This window comes from Nannospalax galili, unplaced genomic scaffold (assembly GCF_000622305.1).
Source record: "Nannospalax galili isolate Female #2095 unplaced genomic scaffold, S.galili_v1.0 scaffold263, whole genome shotgun sequence".
Lineage (NCBI taxonomy): Eukaryota > Metazoa > Chordata > Mammalia > Rodentia > Spalacidae > Nannospalax > Nannospalax galili.
Genome location: NW_008350402.1, coordinates 1,885,167 through 1,901,186, shown reverse-complemented (window position 1 = coordinate 1,901,186; position 16,020 = coordinate 1,885,167). Strand labels below are relative to the sequence as shown.

General features: G+C 44.4%; 1 protein-coding gene across 6 annotated transcripts in view; it reads right to left on the bottom strand.

The window, feature by feature from the left end:
* Nucleotides 1–16,020, bottom strand: part of Pax5 (paired box 5) — a 192,748-nt gene that overhangs the window by 111,581 nt on the left and 65,147 nt on the right. For all 6 annotated transcript variants that reach the window (XM_008847694.2, XM_008847697.2, XM_008847696.2 and 3 more), the window contains one exon: nt 12,501–12,676. In XM_008847694.2, coding sequence (XP_008845916.1) covers nt 12,501–12,676 — 176 coding nt within the window. The remainder of the gene's footprint in view (nt 1–12,500; nt 12,677–16,020) is intronic.

The following is a 16,020-nucleotide window of genomic DNA, read 5'->3' as shown; positions in this document are numbered from 1 at the left end:
GTGAGTGCACCCGTGTCATGCAATGCCGTGGAAGTCAGAAGAGGGCTTCAGATTCCCCTGGAACTGGAGTTAAGGACAGTTCACAGCTGCCATGTGGGTGCTGGGAATTGAACCCAGGTCCTCTGAAAGAGCAGTCAGTGCTCTTAACCGCTGAGCCACCTCTCCAGTACCCTACTTTGCTACTTTTCACAAAAATTAAAAAAAAAAAATAGTTTTGGCCCATGGATTGTTTTTTTCCATAAGGCTCATTTTGGGTTGGTGTGTTTTGTTTTGTTTTGGTGTGTAGGGGAGTGGTAGGGGTGTTTTGTTTTGTTTTGGTGTGTAGGGAGTGGCAGGGGTATTTTGTTTTGTTTTGGTGTGTAGGGAGTGGTAGGGGTATTTTGTTTTGTTTTGGTGTGTAGGGAGTGGTAGGGGGTATTTTGTTTTGAGCAAAGCAAACAGATTTATTAAGAAAAAGTGAAGAACTGGAGAGATGGCTCAGCTATTAGGAGCACTGGCTAGGGGACCCGGGTTCAGTTTCCAGCACCCATATGGTGGCTAACAACTATCTAAAACTCCAGCTCCAGGGGATTTGACACCCTCTTTTGGCCTCCATGGGCATTGCATGACATGGGTACAGTTACATACATGCAGGTAAAAAACACTCATACACATAAAATAAAAATAAATCAATCAAAAAATTTAAAAAGTTAAAGTGAGAAAAACTCAAAGAATAGGAGGGGTTCTAAGAAGAAATACCTCATTTGTTTTTAATTCCCTTCTTTTAAATTTAAAATTACATTTATTGATTGATTGATTGATTGATTGATTGATTGATTGATTGTTGCCTATGCATGTGTGTGTGATGGCAGGCATGTGGAAGTCAGAGGACAGTTTTCAGGAATTAGTTCTTTCCTTCGATCAATATCTAACTCATGTTGTCAGGTACAGTGGTAAGCACCTTTAGCCACTGAGCCATCTCACATTTTGTTGTTAATTTTCAAACATATTTTTCTTTGAACTATCAATTTTTAATCTTATTTACTGTGGTTGGAGAACATGATCTCTGGTGTGGGTTATTGGAATTGTTCTAACTTCCTTTCTCAGCTAATGCCTAGTCAATCATTGTAGCTCTGTTTGAGGAGTGAACGTGTTCTGTTGTTTCTTTTCCTCGTACGAGTTGCTTTATCAAGCTTGTTCATTGCATTACATGAACCTTACAAATATTCTTGCTGACATTTTGTCGGCATGAGCTATTCATTAGTAAGATGGTTGTTAAAGTCTTTCCAAAATACTGTGGGATTTGTTCAATGGTAATTTTTTGCTTTAAATATTTTGAGACTCTGTAACTAAGTGCATATAAATTCAGGATTGCTCTATTTTCCTAGGAATTGTTTTTGTTATCATTAAATAGTGACCCCTTTGTGTCTGAGGAGATTTGGGGGCCTTAGAATGTATTTTCTCTGATGGTAATATTATTCAATCACCTTTTTGGTTAGCATTGACTGGTCTATATTTTCTACTATCTGCAACATTTCTGTACCATCTTGTTTTAAGCTATTTTTCTATAAACAGCATGTTTGTAGATTTCAGTTATATCATGTCTTCCATATTGTCTGGAAGTTTTAATCTCAAATACTTTCATTCAGCTCTATCCTTTATGATGCACTTTTTAATTTGCCATGCTTGTTCCTACCCCTTTCTTTTTCCCTCCTCCTACTGGATCTACTGAGGCTTCACCATCTCTTTTTGCCTCTTCTGGTTTGGAAGCTACACATTCTGTCACATATGCTAATTATATTACAGTTTCCTCATAACCTGCATCATGGGCCCATCCCAATGTAAAGTTCCCAATATATCTGCCTTCTTCCTGAACGGTATGAAGACCTTAGAACACTGTAACTTACATCAGCCCCTTCCAAATGTTTTCTATCATTACCGCCTCTTTTTTCTTTTTCTTTCTTTTCTTTTTCTGGTAAAATTTTATTGAAGTTTTGTGTATTTCATAAGAATATCTTAATCCTCTTTATACCCCCTTCCCCTTTACTTGTTTCTAAATCCCCCAAATGAGTCGTTATTTTGACAGTCAATATGATTTATTGGATAATCCTACTTAGATTATCCTTAATTTACCAACGTATTGGCTACTGTGACTTCTTAAATCTTGCTCTCTTCTGTGTTTTGTATCTCCTGGTTTTTCTTGAATACTCTGACAGCTGCTGCTCTTTGATGGGTATATTCAAACCACTTGCAATCAGAATGATTGTTATGTAATTGCATTAACATCTACTATGTCTGCATTGTTCTATTTGGTATGCTTGGTCTCTGCTTCTGCTCTTGTTCTTCCTTTTCTGGTTTTAAAATGAACATCACATGATTTCATTTTGTTTCTTCTGTTAGCATTTCACACATGCTTCCTTTCTACAGTTTTATAATACTTTCTCTGGAGTGTTTAATCTATATTTATAACTCTAAATGTTTATTACATGTAATGTAAATGTAAAGAACATGACATTATTCTTTTTCAATTGTAGTGCAAGTTCTTTCTAATAGTGTATTCCCACTTCCTCCCTCCTGCCCCTTACAACATTGCAGTCATTCCCCCATCCAGTGTTATTAGAGTTAATTTACAGACTTTTTTTTTTCTTTTTTCTTTTTGAGACAGGGTCTCCCTGTAGCCCCAGCTCCCCTGGAACTCACTATGTAGACCAGGCTGGCCTCGAACTCACAAAGATCCACCTGCTTCTGCCTCCCAAGTGTTGGGATTAAAGGCGTGCGCCACCACGCCCAGCAGTTTCTTTTTAAACCAATTAAGAATAAGAAAACTTGCAGGGTGTGGTGGCTCATGCCTTTAATCCCAGCATCCCAGCACTGAGGAGGCAGATCTCTGTGAGTTTGAGGACCGACTGGTCTACATAGTGAGTTCTAAGCCAGCAAGGGCTACATAGTGAGACCTTGTCTCAAAAAAAAAAAGAATAGAAAATTTCTAAATCAAAGGTTTTATTTCATCTTCGTTTGTCACGTCTCCTTCATTTACTCCATCTCTGGCTCCTGACTCCGTATAGTCTGAGTTTCTGACCCATATCATTTTCCTTCTCCCTTAAATACTCCTTCTAATATTTCTTGTAGGCCAAATGCACTACTGATGAAGTGCATCTCAGTTTTTGTTTGACTGAGAAAGTCTTTATTTTGCACCTCATTTTTGAAAGATAACTTCACAGGGTAGAGAATTCTCTATTGGTGGTTTTAGCTTCAACACTTTGAGTATACTAAACTCCATTCTGTTTTTGCATAATTTCTGACTAGAAATCACTGTAATTCTTAACTTTCTTCCTTCATAAATATGGTGGATTTTAAAATTCTCATTTCTTTTGAGTTTTTTTTGTCTTTGATCTTCTGACACTCTCAGTGTGCTGTTGCTTGTCTTGCCTGGGGGCCTCTGAATTTCCTGTGTCTGTGGTTTAGTCTCTTACTGTAATTCATTTTGGAAAAATTTTGGTCATTGCTTTTTCAAATATTTCTTCTCCATTTTCTCTTCTTGCATTTTAATTGTGCATCTGTTACTCCTCTTAAATTTTCCCACAGTTCTGAGTATTTTTGTTGTTGTTGTTTTGTCTCTGCATTTCAGTTTGGGACCTTCCTGTTGACATATCTTCAAGCTTGGTTATCCTTTTCAAGACTTTGTGCAGTCTACTGATCAGTCTATTCATCAGAGGCATTCTTTATTTCTGTTCCTCTTTTTATTTCTAGCATTAGCTTATGATGCTTCTTGCTGTTTATTTTTTTTTCCATTCGTGCTACTAAAATATCAAACATACTTATTTTACGGTCTATTACCTGAAATGTTCAGGTACTATATCAAGTAGTAGGAACAGCAGTAAATAGGACTTTAGAATTAGGCTCTGTGTTTACATAATGACCTCTAACTCTGCATTCTCCTGCTTCTTCAGATTTTGGAGCAACTGTTTGCCCTGTGACCTCAATTCTCAGAAAGGCCAAAACAAATCTGCTGATTTTCCATGTGCTTAGCTTTATTTCTTATTATGAAGAAAGAAATGACAACTTGTGAGCTCACTTCTCAAAGTTGAATCTGGACGTCTCTAACATCTTTCTTAGTGAGATATCTTTCTCATTGTTTAACTGTTCAGTAGAGTCTGGTAATAGACTCCCCCTGTTAAATGACAAATGGTCATTTATTTAATTATAAGTCAATTGTTATTATTTCTTGAGAAATTGTGTATGTGTGCATGTTCATATGTATGCATAGGTACACAGGTATGTATGTGCAGGTGCATGTGGAGGCCAGAGGTCATCCTCAAGTGTCACTCCTCAGTTGCCATCCATCTTCTGGAGACAGGATTTTTCATTGGGACCTAGGGCTCCCTGATTGGCTAGGCTGGCTGGCCAATAAGCCCAAAGGATCCGCCTATCTCCACCTTTCCAGCCCTAGGATTATAGCACAAGCTACCACTCCTGGCTTTGTAAATGGGTGCTGCGGGTGGGATTCAGGTCTCCATGTTTGCTTGGCGAGCACTTGCCAACTGAGCTTTCTCCCCAGCTCTGTTACTATCTGTTAGCACTTGAAGATATTCTCTATTGTATTTTGAATTCTGATGATGATGCAAAAAGTGTCCGGCTAGCTGTTAGTCTAAACAATATACTCTCTCTTTCTCTAGCTATTCCATTTTCTCCGAGTTGTCAGTATCCATTGATTTCACTACAGTATTGCCCAGGTGTTTATTTTTATTTTTTATTGGTATTTAGTATGTTTCTTTAACCTAATGATAGATGTCTTGCAACAGTTCTGTTCTATGAAGTCTTTAGCCATTGTTTCTTCAAATATTGCCTCTCCTCTCTCTTTTCTATCCTACTTTCCCAAGCCAACTTTAAGCTGCATGTTGGACTTCCTCATGATATTTTGTTTTACAACCTATGCTCTCATTTTTCCCAGCTCTTTATCTTTCTACGCTATGTTCCTGTTTTCTCAACTCTGTCTCCCAAATCATTAATTTTCTATGTAGCTATTTCTTATCAGGCATTTAGCCTGCCAATTGAGCTTTTAAAAAATTTAATCTATTGTTTTTAGTTTATGTGTATGAGTGTATTGCTTGCATGTATGTAAGTGCACACATGTCGTGTGATGCCTATGGATGCCAGAAGAGGGTGTTGGATTCCCCTGGAAGTGGAGTTACAGACAGTTGTTAGCCACCATGTGGGTCCTGGGAATTGAACCTGGGTCTTCTGCAAGAACAGCCAGTGCTTTTATAAATGCTACCATTTATATTAAAAATGGCTACCATTTTTATTTTTAGAATTTGTCTGGCCCTTTTTCTAACCTACATTTTTTCATGGTATTTTGGTCTTTTGTAATGGCTTCTATATCTTTCTCTCTTTAATAATTTTATAGCCTCTTTCAATTCGTCTGTTACCTTGGGTTCTTAGAATTCAATTCCCTGGTTGTCTCCTGGCTCGCCCTCATTTCCCTGTATGGTTTGGGTTTTTAAATTGTGAGCTCATCTTTAGTAGTTGTGCATACCTTATTCTGTAGGTTCGTGGAACACAGAGGACTATAAAAGGATCAAGATGAGAGTGTTTTACAGGCATCCATAAGACATCTCTCAGATTTCACTGGCATAATTCAATTTTTAATATTAATTTCTACTCTAAGATTTCTTATGCAAAATAGGGAAAGAGGTACAGCATAGGCTCAGGGTTCCAACTTCTCCTGGGAGACTTTTACTCTCCTCTGAGTCCCATGCAGATGGCTTCTCTTGAGGTATAGGCGAGCCTTACCTACTGGTCATTTACAGGCAGGGCATCTGTCCAGCTGTTAAGTGACTTGCTAGTGTATCAGTTCCAACTCCTGTCTCACATAGGCCATGTCTCTGTTCCAAAATCAGCAACATACTCCAACCCCTAGGTCTATCCCAAGGGTGGATATCCTGGGCCATCAGGATGTTAGCACAAGCCCTCTCTGAATTTCAGCTCCTGAAGATTTACCTCTTTCTTCTACTCTCCAATATATACCAAAAACATTTCATTGTTGTACTTGACCTAGTATTTCTACTGTTTGAAATGAAACCTGAAATAGATCAGACCTTGTTAACAGAATCAGAAATCTATGTGAATTTTAAAAAATTAATTTGCAGGGACTGGAGAGATGGCTCACTAGTTGCTATTGTAGAGGATCTGGGTTTGGTTCCCAGCACTCAGATGGTGACTAACAACCATCCATGCGTCCATGGGTGCACTTGCATACATGCAGGCAAAACACTCATACGCATAAAATAAAAATAAATAAATAAAGATTTAAAACAATTTGCAAACCAAAAAAAGGTTTGTTTTGTTGTTTTGAAGAGCTCTATGCATATAAAATTCCTTAAGCCAAACTTCCAGGGTAGCCTCAAAATCAAACAAGCTACTAGACAAGAATTATCTGTTCTTTTGTCCTGTTTTATGTTATTTTATTCTTTCAGACAGGGTCTCACACAGTCTCGGCTGTCCCTGAACTCACTATGTATCCAAGGATGCTTGAACTTCTGTCCCTATCTCTACTTCCCAAGTGCTGGGATTCTAGTCATGTACCAGCGCACCTGGTTTATGTGATGCTGGGATTGAACCCGGGACTTTCTGCATGCTAGGCAAACACTCTACCAGCTGAGCAACATTCTTGGCCCTTGTGTCCTTTTTTAATTGCAATATTGGTTAGCACTGTTTGAGGAGAAACATCTCTACCCCAAGTCAATTCTCACATAGTGCCTTTGTTATCATTTTATACCACACAGCATAGATGATCAATGTCATAGATGTATCTGTAAAAATGTCTTGGATGGATGAATGAATGAATGAATGAATGAAGTAATGAAAGAACAGTCCAGCAAGGTACAGGCAGATCTGTGACAATTCACCTGTAATCTTTAAACCCCACATACATGGTATGGACCTATCAGTAGAATGGACCAGAGGTAAAAATGTAAGCATATCATCACTGGGCGTGGTGGCACACGCCTGTAGTCCCAGCACTTGGGAGGCAGAGGCAGGCGGATCTCTGTGAGTTCAAGGCCAGCCTGGTCTACATAGTGAGTTCCAGGACAGCTGGGGCTTACAGGGAGACCCTGCTTCAAAAAGACCAAAAAAAAAATGTAAGCATATCAAAATAAAAGTAAAATACAGATTCTGATTGGTTTTATCTCTTACAGAATGCAAGAGCTGGAACAGATCTCAAGGATGGCCTAGGTTGCCCCTGAAGCCTTTGGGCCCCATGTTTTCACATTCATGACACCCGACTTGGTATCTGTGCCCCCTTTTCCTAATGCTAAGGCATGAGACCCTTCCCTGTCCTGCCCTGCCAGAGTCATTCCCTTTATCTTTTGGTAGCTCTCTGCCAAGGAGCAGTCACTTCTGATCTTGCTCTGTGCTTACTGTGTGCCCTTAGTTAAGTCACTGCACCAGTCTCACTGGACCTTTGTTGTCCTGTCTGCATAGGGGGATGAGAGGGGTTGTTGTTGTCTGGTAGGGAGATGGGTAAAGGATGGTTCTTTGCAGATCTGGCAAGGCATATAGTGAGCAGCAAGCACACACTGGCTGAGATATTACAGTCAGAGTACTCAGCTCAGACAGGAGGCAAGTGAGTATGGGTTGCGGGGCCTTGCATAAGTCACGAGGGTGGGTCTGGACTGGGGGAGCAGGGATATATTCAGGCATGCCCAGTGAGCAGCAGCTTAGAGTGTGAAGAAGATTAAGAAAATAGTTGTAATTGTGGTACCTGCCACCAAGCACTTGCAGAGACATTCCTGGTGCTCATGCATGTGTGCACACTCACACATGTGTGTACATCCATGCATGTGTGCATACCCATGCACATGCTCACCCCAGCATGAGAGACATAATCAGCAGCTCCCTCAGACACAGGAGCAGTCCAACCCATGAATGGCAGTGATAGTCTGGCCTGGCCAGAGACAGAGCTTCTTGTGGGTAAGCAAAGGGACATGGGACAGTGAAGTGCTAGAAAGATGGGTCTGGGGGAACCACAAGCAGCTCTTGTGGGGGGCTAGGCTGCAGGGGCAAAGCAAGAGGCAAGAGGTTGCAATGAAGGTGGCTTCCCAGCAGGGAACATAATCTACACACTAGGGCTCTTGGAACACTCTGACCCCAAAGCAATATCAAATGCCATCACCTCCCTATTCTAGCCCTCCAGAATTTGAGACCCTGACTTCCTGTCACTCGGCCAGTAGTTCAATCCTTTATGCTGTTCCTTCTGCTTAGAAGACAGAACATTCTCTCCAGTCAGCTCTGCCATCACAAAAAGCCCATATCTGCTCAGCCGTCCAGACACAGTACGAAGGAGTGCCTCTCCAGGAAGCCTTCTACATTTCCAGCCTGGCACACCTGTCTCCCCCTTTCCCCCTTCTCCCTTCTCATGGTAGTACACAGACCCATTGGGAAGAAGTGAGAGAGACAGAGCCTCACTTCTCCTCACAGTGCCAGGCTCCTTCTCTGGCTCACGGTAGTTACTGAGTCCATCCCTGAACACCAAGTTCAACCCTGCTGGGTAATGCCAACAAACCAGCCCCTTCCAGGAAGGGGTGCCCATAGGCACAGGCAAAGCTAGAACCCACCCATTCTGCCTGCCAGCCTGGAGAAATGCCACCATGTAGAAGGCACGGTGGGCTCAGGAGAGCAGGAGGCATTTCTGGTGGCTTCCTCTGTTAAGACAAGGAACAGGCCATATCCCGGTTTAACCCCCCATGACCTTTGAACTTCCCAGGAGGTCAGCAGTACATCCCCCTTCCCCAGCTGTCTCTCTGTCTCTGGCCCAATGGGAGGGAGGGCCCTGGGCCCGTTCCATTTTGCGCCCGTATTGATCTGTTGGCAGCAATGGGCTGGATAATTAGCCAGGAATTAGGGTTTCTATTACAGCCAGGAGGCTGCTCCAGCTGATTTATCACCTGAATAATTTACTGTGATTGAAAGGAAATTAAAATGAACTCCATTTGACAACTGTGAGCTTTTATGGGCTTTAGTGAAGGCTCAAAAGCCAGATTAATAGCCTAGTGTTGGTTAATAGTCTGCCGAGGGTAAATACGACAGGCTGCAATCGGCCACATCCCACCGTGTCCGGAGAAGGGATTGCTCTGCCAGAACCAGCACCCAGGACAGCAACAGCCAGCGTCAACTGTTTTACTAAACAGATTCCGCTGATGGCCACACATGCGCACACACACTCACACCAGCAATTTCTTATCCCCCCCCCCACCTTCTGCTCCTCCAAGGTGATTTTTACACACTCCACATAGAGGGAAAACAGGATTACTTTTTCAATAACCATTTCGAGAAGGAAGTGTTTCATTGCCCCAGAAATGGTTCTACATTAACCCCTCCCCATCAGGGTTTTCTAAGTTTGCCTGTGAAAGCCCAAGTCAGGGCAGGTCACCCACCCATAGCAGAACTTGGCAGAAAAAGCAGCAAGTTGAAGCAGGATCTCAGTTCCCAGCACTAACAGGCAGGACCCTGGCCCAAGAGTAAATGGCAATGTTCCTTCCAGGGATGGGGTGGGTGACCCATCTAAGTCAATGAGGTCCTGGAACAACCCACAGACTGGCTGAAGAAGACCAGGAAGAATACTAGCCAGTCAGGACTGCTTCCAGAACCCTCCAGGGGTGTGTAGATGTGACACCATCTTGCATAGCATGACAGAAGCTCCTGAGGTCAATTTCCAGCTCGGGGGCCTCAATGATTCTGAGCCTGAAACTGGGTGAGCAATCTAATCTAAAGCTCAGACCCCTGTACCGGGACTCATGGGTCTTGCCCAGTCTGTTTAGAGGATATTTAAATGAAAATCTTCATTGAAAGATTTCGAAAGTGAATGCTATCCCGCGTAAGTGAAGAAGACCTCTGCCGTCACTGTTAGATGGCTGCTGTGCTGTCACTGTCAACTGTGATTGCTGGGCCATGGATATGGAAATGAGATGCAGAAAAAAGTGAGTTACTCAACAGGGCAGAGGCAGGACTCAAATCAAGTTTCCCCAGGACCAGGTCAGTAGATGCTCTTTATCCACCCCCTATACCCCCCATCATTCAATGAGTGACAGCAAGCCCTCATCCAGAATACTAAGCCACAGGGGCGAACTCGGGAAGTGTGACCTGCTGATAAATCGATGCTCAGAGAAAATGGGGCTCAGAGCTCTCTTCTTGGTGTTATTACCATACCACTTTGGGGGTCACAAGGCAGGGCTCATAGACATTCACCCAGCAGGTGGTGAGCAGGAGGGGACTCAAGAAACAAGTACCCTTGATGCACATGCCTTTCCCAGTGGCAGCCCCTTTGCTCAAGTCATCATTTGTCCAAAGCGACTGGGAATGGGGCGTGAGGGTATGTCATTCATAGTCCAGTGCCTGCGTGTATGCAGGTTGGCGCCACGGTCTCACCTTCCATCTCTCCTCATTACAGCATGCTACAGGGAGGTAAAGCAGATTAACCAGAAAACACTGAGTCAGTCATTATCCAGCCACCATCTTGCCCGCTGGCCCTGCTGAAGAATGGGCAGCCAGGTTCACAGAGCTTGCTCAGGTCTCCTGCTGTCGGGCCCCATCTCCACTGGGTCCATGTAGCTTGTCCTTGGGATCCCATGTGACATTCCCTCCTCAGTACTGAAACTACTGGAAGCAGCACCTCCTTCTCTCATGCAACACTCCACAGGTCCTACTGATCCTTCTTGCTTGTTTATGGTTCCTGAGTCCAAGTTTCATCCCTGTAAAACTGTTGACAAAGCTGACATCCTCTGCATGCCTGGCACTATACTAGGCCCATGGCCCATGTGCAGGAAATGTGTTAGATAATCGAGCATTTAATGACAGCTCTGAGATGCCTCCCAATGAAGGCCTGGTCTCAGCACCATCTTCCCAGGCATCCTTAGTAAATGAAGTAAGACTCAGCTTCCCAATATCTCTGTTTTGTTCACATTGGCTCAACAGAGGTACTGGCAGCTTTGTGTGGGAAGACCACGCCAGACACCCTTTACCACTCATTTGCTGGATCACCACACCCAGATAAAATGTGGCTTCTATCATCTCGCAGAAAGACTCACAGCAGTGAAAAACAGCTGTCTGTGACAGAAACAGACTCTTCTCCCTATCAGTCTCCAGAGTGTGGGATCAGCTTTGCCCAAGGCACATGGCCATATCACTCCCAGAGGAAATGTCAGTCAACTTGTAACTGAATGAGCAACCTCCCACAGTCCATAGGACCAGGCCCATCACTCTAGCAGCACTGCCACTGTGTTCCCTGATTCCCAGATACACTGACTCTTTCTGTTCTACTCTCTCCCCTTCCCTCAGGGCCTTTGCACTTGCTGTTCACCCTACCAGGTACACTCCCCGACACCCATATCCCTTATTGTTACTTTCTATTGCAGACTCCAGGTTGACTCAGTCTTCAGGCTCTCAGAGGGCCATAGACATCTCCCCGTCACCAATCCCACCTGTAGTCTACAACTCTGTGTAATTCTTGTATCATGAATTCTCTACAAGTCTGTTTGTTTCCTGAGAGCAGGTCCAAGCCTCTCCGTTCACTGATGTTCACATAATGTCTGGTTCTGTGCCTTACATGCACTAGACAGTTGCCAGTGTTTGCTAAGTGAATATGTGGGCAGCTTGCTGCACAGCTTAGGCAAGTTGTTTTGCTTCAGTCTTCCCATCTGGTTAAATGGTCTGTAAAAGCTTTCATAGGATCAGCTCAGAGACAGCTATGCAAGGCTCTCTAAATAGCTCTGGAAGCCTTGCCCGATCTTTAGGTCCCAAGCTCCTCCAGGCCCTTCCTTTCCAGGGGTGCTTGTACACCTGGTCCATGTTGTTTTCAATGGATTTGGGCAGCGGGGGGGGGGAACTTCAGAAGCATTGACTGAATAGCTTTGAGGGAAGTGCAGCGAGACCCCCAGCTTACAACAGTACCACTGGGAACATGCTGGGGTCAGCTGCTATCTGACTTACCTGTCAGAGTGGTGCTCTCTGTAGGCTGACCCTATCCATGCCTGCAAGATGGTCCCATGAGGACCTGGCAGGGACTGAACATCAAGAGATACTGTCCTAGACTGGACTTCATGACTGTGAACCCCCAGACCATGGTGTGGTTCTATATTTGGATCATGATCCTGACCAGCAGGACAACAAGACCACTGCAAGTGGCCCAGAAGATCATCACCCCCCAGCCCCTACCTAAAAAGCCCTGTGAAAGCACACCATTCATCAGTGGCCAAGGAGCCAGACAACTCACATGCCTCAAGGCTGGCCAGAGGCAGAGGTACCAAGGTAAGAAGCCTCAGAGCTCCCAGGCAAGTCCTCCTGGCCTTGTGGGATGTGGTGACCAGCCAAACTTGGTCCAAAACAATGAAAAGCTCATTCCAGTAGAAGTTGTTGGGCTCTCACCCCACCCTGTCAGATTCCTCTGCCTTCAGAAAACTGACCCAAGGCCTGCACTGTGGTGGCAGGTGTAGCTGGGGAGAGTCGTGGGGTACGGGGCATACCTGCTCTGGTTTGATGGGTTCGGTAGTGGTGAAGATGTCTGAGTAGTGCTGCCTCTCAAACACACGGTCCAGCACTTCCAGCTGCTGCTGCGTGAACAGGTCTCCCCGCATCTGCTTCCGGAGGAAATCTCTGCCCGGAAGTGAGTGACCATTTGGCACTGGAGAGTCCTGGATACCTTTGATGAGCATGAGAGATGAAGGGTAAGCAGAGGTTATACAACTGCTAAAGGAAGAAAAGCCAGATCCCAAGACTGGGAAGTAGGCCTGGGAGACCCCAAGCCTAGCTCCCTCTCCCTGAAAGAAGAAACAGTGGGGGTTCAGGTGAGGGGTAGCCTGGACAAGGTCACCTGGTGGTGACTGCAGCATCGGTCTCCCATAGCCACATGCCAAGCACTGTGAAAAGTCCTTTTTATAGATGTCTCATTTAATTTTCAGTGACCCCAATCTGTGTGCTGTGGTTTGAATTTGTCCCCCAAGCTTGGTCCTTAGTGTGATTATTTAGAGGGAGTGGGAACTTTAGGAGGCAGGGTCCAGTGGGCAGTCTCAAGATTGGACCGTCCCTTCTCTCTGGCTTCTTATCAGGTGATGTAATCTCTCTCTCTCTCTCTCTCTCTCTCTCTCTCTCTCTCTCTCCTCTCTCCTCCCCCTCCTCATTTTCCTTTTTCTCCTCTTCTTCCTCCCTCCTCTTCCTTCTCCTCCTCTTCCTTCTCTTCTTCCTCCTCCTCCTCCCCTTCCTCTTCATCTTCTTCCATCTTCTCTTTCTCTTCTTCCTCCTCCTCATCTTCCTGCTCATCTTCCTATTGTCCTCATCCTCTTCCTTCTCTTCTTCTACATCCTCCTCTTCCTCCACTTAATCCACCTCCTCCTCTGCCTCCACCTCCTCCTCCACTTCTTCTTCCTCCCCTTTCTCCTCCCTTCCCTTCTATTTCTCTTCTTCCTCATCTTCTTCCTCTTCCTCTTCCTTTCTTCTCCTTTCTGTTATTTTCTTTGTGTGCACACTCAGGTACCAGGGCTGAGCCAACACCAGCGGTGCAGACTTGAACTTCCAGAACTTTAAGCTAGGAACCCTCTTTATAAAGTTACCTGCCCCAAGGTATTTCATTATAGAAATAAAAGATGAACTTGCATGGGAGGTTATTATTTTACAGATGAAAACTTGAGACCTAGAGAAATGAAATGGTTCACTGATCTGAGGATTTGAGCTCAGGATGACTCAGCCTCAGTCAGGGGTACTGCCGCCCCTCCTGCACCGAGACCCTCCTTGGACGTACAAGTTTTCACCAGATCCAAAGTCTTCACCCTACACATTTGCTAGCACATCTTGTGACCAGTCTTCAAGGAAGGGAAACCAGAGAAACAGACACTCCCACGCAATTCTAGTAGGAGTGGTCACACACCTAAGCCAGACAACTTGACAAAAATCTATCAAAATCACGAGTACCCATTGCTAGAGCGATTGCATCTCTGGGACTTTATTTTACAATTACACATGAATATATGGAAAGTGATATGTGCTCGAGGTTCTTGGAACAAATGGAGGCAATCTGGTTAGTTATAGGGAATTGTCTAAAAGGGCTACAGCATTACTTGCATAGTGGAACACTATGAAGCAGCCAAGAGGTATAAGGATGCCCTCTGAACCAAGATGCAGACGTGCATGATTATGTAAAAAATAAGCAAGATGCGGTGCCCCGTGAGAATCCACAATGTTTTGTATAAAATGAAAAGAAAGTCTTTATACTATATGTTCTTACATATATTCAGACATACTTATACTATATGAAGTTTTATTTTCTATCATATATAATACAGTAGAAATATTGTAGCTGATTTTTATGGCTATGAATGATACATGAGAAACATTCTCATTGACCATCCATTCAGGGAGGCGGGAAGAGACGGGGAGAGAGACTTTTCCTAGCACATTTTTCTCTTTGGCCGTGTTTTGTTTCAGAACTTGAAATGTGTTGCCTATTCAGAAACATAAGTTAAGAAAGTAGAAGATGAAAGCCCCTATGTGTTCTGCTGTGTTAATTATTCATGTTGTCTGTCTTTGGGGATGGTCATTTTACTTCAAAGAAAAAACTATGAATTATCAATTTGAAAAATGGGATGAACTGTCTTTTGTGAGACTTGGGTTTGACCATGTGCAATATGAAGCAAGCATGAGGGTTAAGGTCCCTGCAAGGAAAAGGCCTCAGACCTCATCATTGCTCAGTGCTCTTTAGAACCAACTGTGCTGCAGGCTGACCAGAGACAGTGTAAACCAGGCTGAGGCCTTCTACCTGCACTGTTGGAAGCCATCAGGGCACCAGCAAAGGTCATCTCTCCTACTGAGAGGTACTATATACACCAGGCCTTATCCAGCCCTCTGCCTCACACAACCAGCACATACTGCCCTAGATGCCATTCATCATGTCAAAGCCCCACCCACATGAGGAATGAGGACAAACCAAGAAGCCTGAATCTGAGATAGTGTGTCCCAGAGCCTCACACAAAGACAGTGCTTCTTCGACTACTTTACCTGCACTATCTTTTGACAGTGTGTGACACTGACCTTTCACAAGACAAGTGCCTGCTCCTGCCCACAGGACATCATCCCTAGTGCCCCTTCAACCACAGCCCATCCTCATGCGGGCCATTCCTACAAGGTCACCAAGACTCGCAGATGTGGGAGCTTACTGCCCCTAATGCACTTCCCACCAGCACCCACCAAATGTCTCTATATCAATGGTCCTATGTACCTATGTATGTATATGTGCATGTACACACACACACACACACACACACACACACACACACATACACACACACACTTGGGAAGATGCTCAGCTTGCTCCCACTCAGCTCTTGCTCTGCCTAGTCATCCTGGTCCCAGTCACTTTTGCCAAAGTGACCTGGGTCTCCAAAGCACCCATTGAGTTTCCTGCTGCCACAGAGATCACATCCATTTTTGAAACCTCTTACTGTCTGCCTACTTCAATTAAACTCCCAAGCCTGCATTCTGTCTGCCCAGGCCACAAAACACCAAATGAAACCAGTTTCTCAAACTCCCACTGAAGTCTCCAAGCTGTTCCATCCAACTCTGCCTTACAGAGGCCTTCCAGCCAACCAGGCCCTATCAGAGATGTTTGTGGCTCTATCCATTTCTGCTGAGAGCCCTAGAAGGGCAGAGCTTTGCCTCCACTTAAGAAACTCAGACTTTTGGTTTGACTCTAGATAAGGTCATTAGTCACCAAGTAGGGCCCAGCATAGAGTAAGGCCTCAGGGCACAGAGCCAACTCAAGTTCTGTACAGGGGGTCCTTGGATACTCACTTACCCTCTGAGGGCACTGCATGTGCTGCAGGTTCAGGTAGCCTTGCTGGGACCTATATGCACCTCTGCAAAGTCTTTTGGAGAAAGGACTGATCACGTCTTGCTATGGCTTTCTCAAAGTCAGTATTAGCTCCTGTAAGCTGAGCTCCAGAGCACTCAGGCTGCCTCAGAGACCCAGATGTTCACAGCTGGGGCTGGGAGCTG